This window comes from Sinocyclocheilus grahami, unplaced genomic scaffold (genome assembly GCF_001515645.1).
Source record: "Sinocyclocheilus grahami isolate Dianchi unplaced genomic scaffold, SAMN03320097.WGS_v1.1 scaffold832.1, whole genome shotgun sequence".
In the NCBI taxonomy this organism is placed as follows: Eukaryota; Metazoa; Chordata; class Actinopteri; order Cypriniformes; family Cyprinidae; genus Sinocyclocheilus; species Sinocyclocheilus grahami.
Window position 1 is genome coordinate 509,166 of NW_015506011.1, and position 1,033 is coordinate 510,198.

Genomic DNA, 1,033 nt, shown 5'->3' on the forward strand with positions numbered 1-1,033 from the left:
TTTTTTTTTTTTACAATTTGCAAAATATAAACTCAGAATTTCTTGCAATTCAAGTTTTTTTGTTCTGTAATTGCAAATTTATTTCACAATTCTAATTTATTTCGCAACTGTGAGTTGATATCTCACAATTTGGACTTTTCTACTCAGAACTGCTCATTTATATTTCACAGTTCTGTGTTAAAATCATACAATTCTGAGTTTATATCTTGCAATTCTGAGAAAAAAGCTCAAATTGTGAGCTATAAACTCGCAATAACCTTTATTTTTGTCCCGTGGCAGAAACAAACTTCCATAAATTCACATTGTTTCAAAGCAGCTTTACAGAAATTCCTGATGTTAATGTTTATAACATATTAAAATCATCATGCAATTTAGAGCTGGACAATAATAAAGACTAACTTACAATTTGTGTTAATATAAAGAATCAAGCAGCTGAGATTTGCTATGTAGTATATATCACTTTATATGAGTGTACTGTATGTATATGGATAAAGTGGACATACGTATATATCTTTATATTTATCTTATTATGTGCAATTAATCTATGCTGCATATTTCATTTTTAACCTTGTAATTTTTAGGCAAAACATTTTCAATCATTTAGTCTGCTTAAACTCTTCCAGATATGAAAGAAAGCATCAGACTTTAATCACGCTTTCAACTACAAGTTTGTTGTGCATCTGTGTAGTGAATGTGTGTTTGTTACACGCTGATCAAAACACGTGGACTCTCTCAGCTGTGCGGTGATTTTAGGAGAGGGAGAATGAGGGGACAGAAAGTTTTGGGCTAATGATTTGGAAATGAGATGTGAGTTTAATGACTTGAGCAGCAAAGAGAGGTATTGAGGCCATCTGTCCTGCAGGTTTACAGCTGCGGACCCAGTTATTAATACATCATGAAGTATTGCAGCATTTATAACCATTATCTGCGGCGAGAACAGATCTCACCCTGGGCTTTTAAAGATGTTTATTAATATGTGAACATGTAAACACACAACCCCCTTGCACTCCCACACACATGTATCTCTCTCTCT

At 33.3% G+C, this 1,033-nt stretch overlaps 1 protein-coding gene across 1 annotated transcript in view; it reads left to right on the forward strand.

Moving 5' to 3' along the window:
• The window catches only part of LOC107562672 (ras-related protein Rab-26-like), a gene marked incomplete at its 3' end in the record, with an annotated part of 77,036 nt that overhangs the window by 46,334 nt on the left and 29,669 nt on the right, over positions 1 to 1,033 (forward strand). Inside the window, exon 6 of the mRNA XM_016247355.1 lies at positions 827 to 838. Within this exon, the coding sequence (XP_016102841.1) occupies positions 827 to 838 (12 nt within the window). The remainder of the gene's footprint in view (positions 1 to 826; positions 839 to 1,033) is intronic.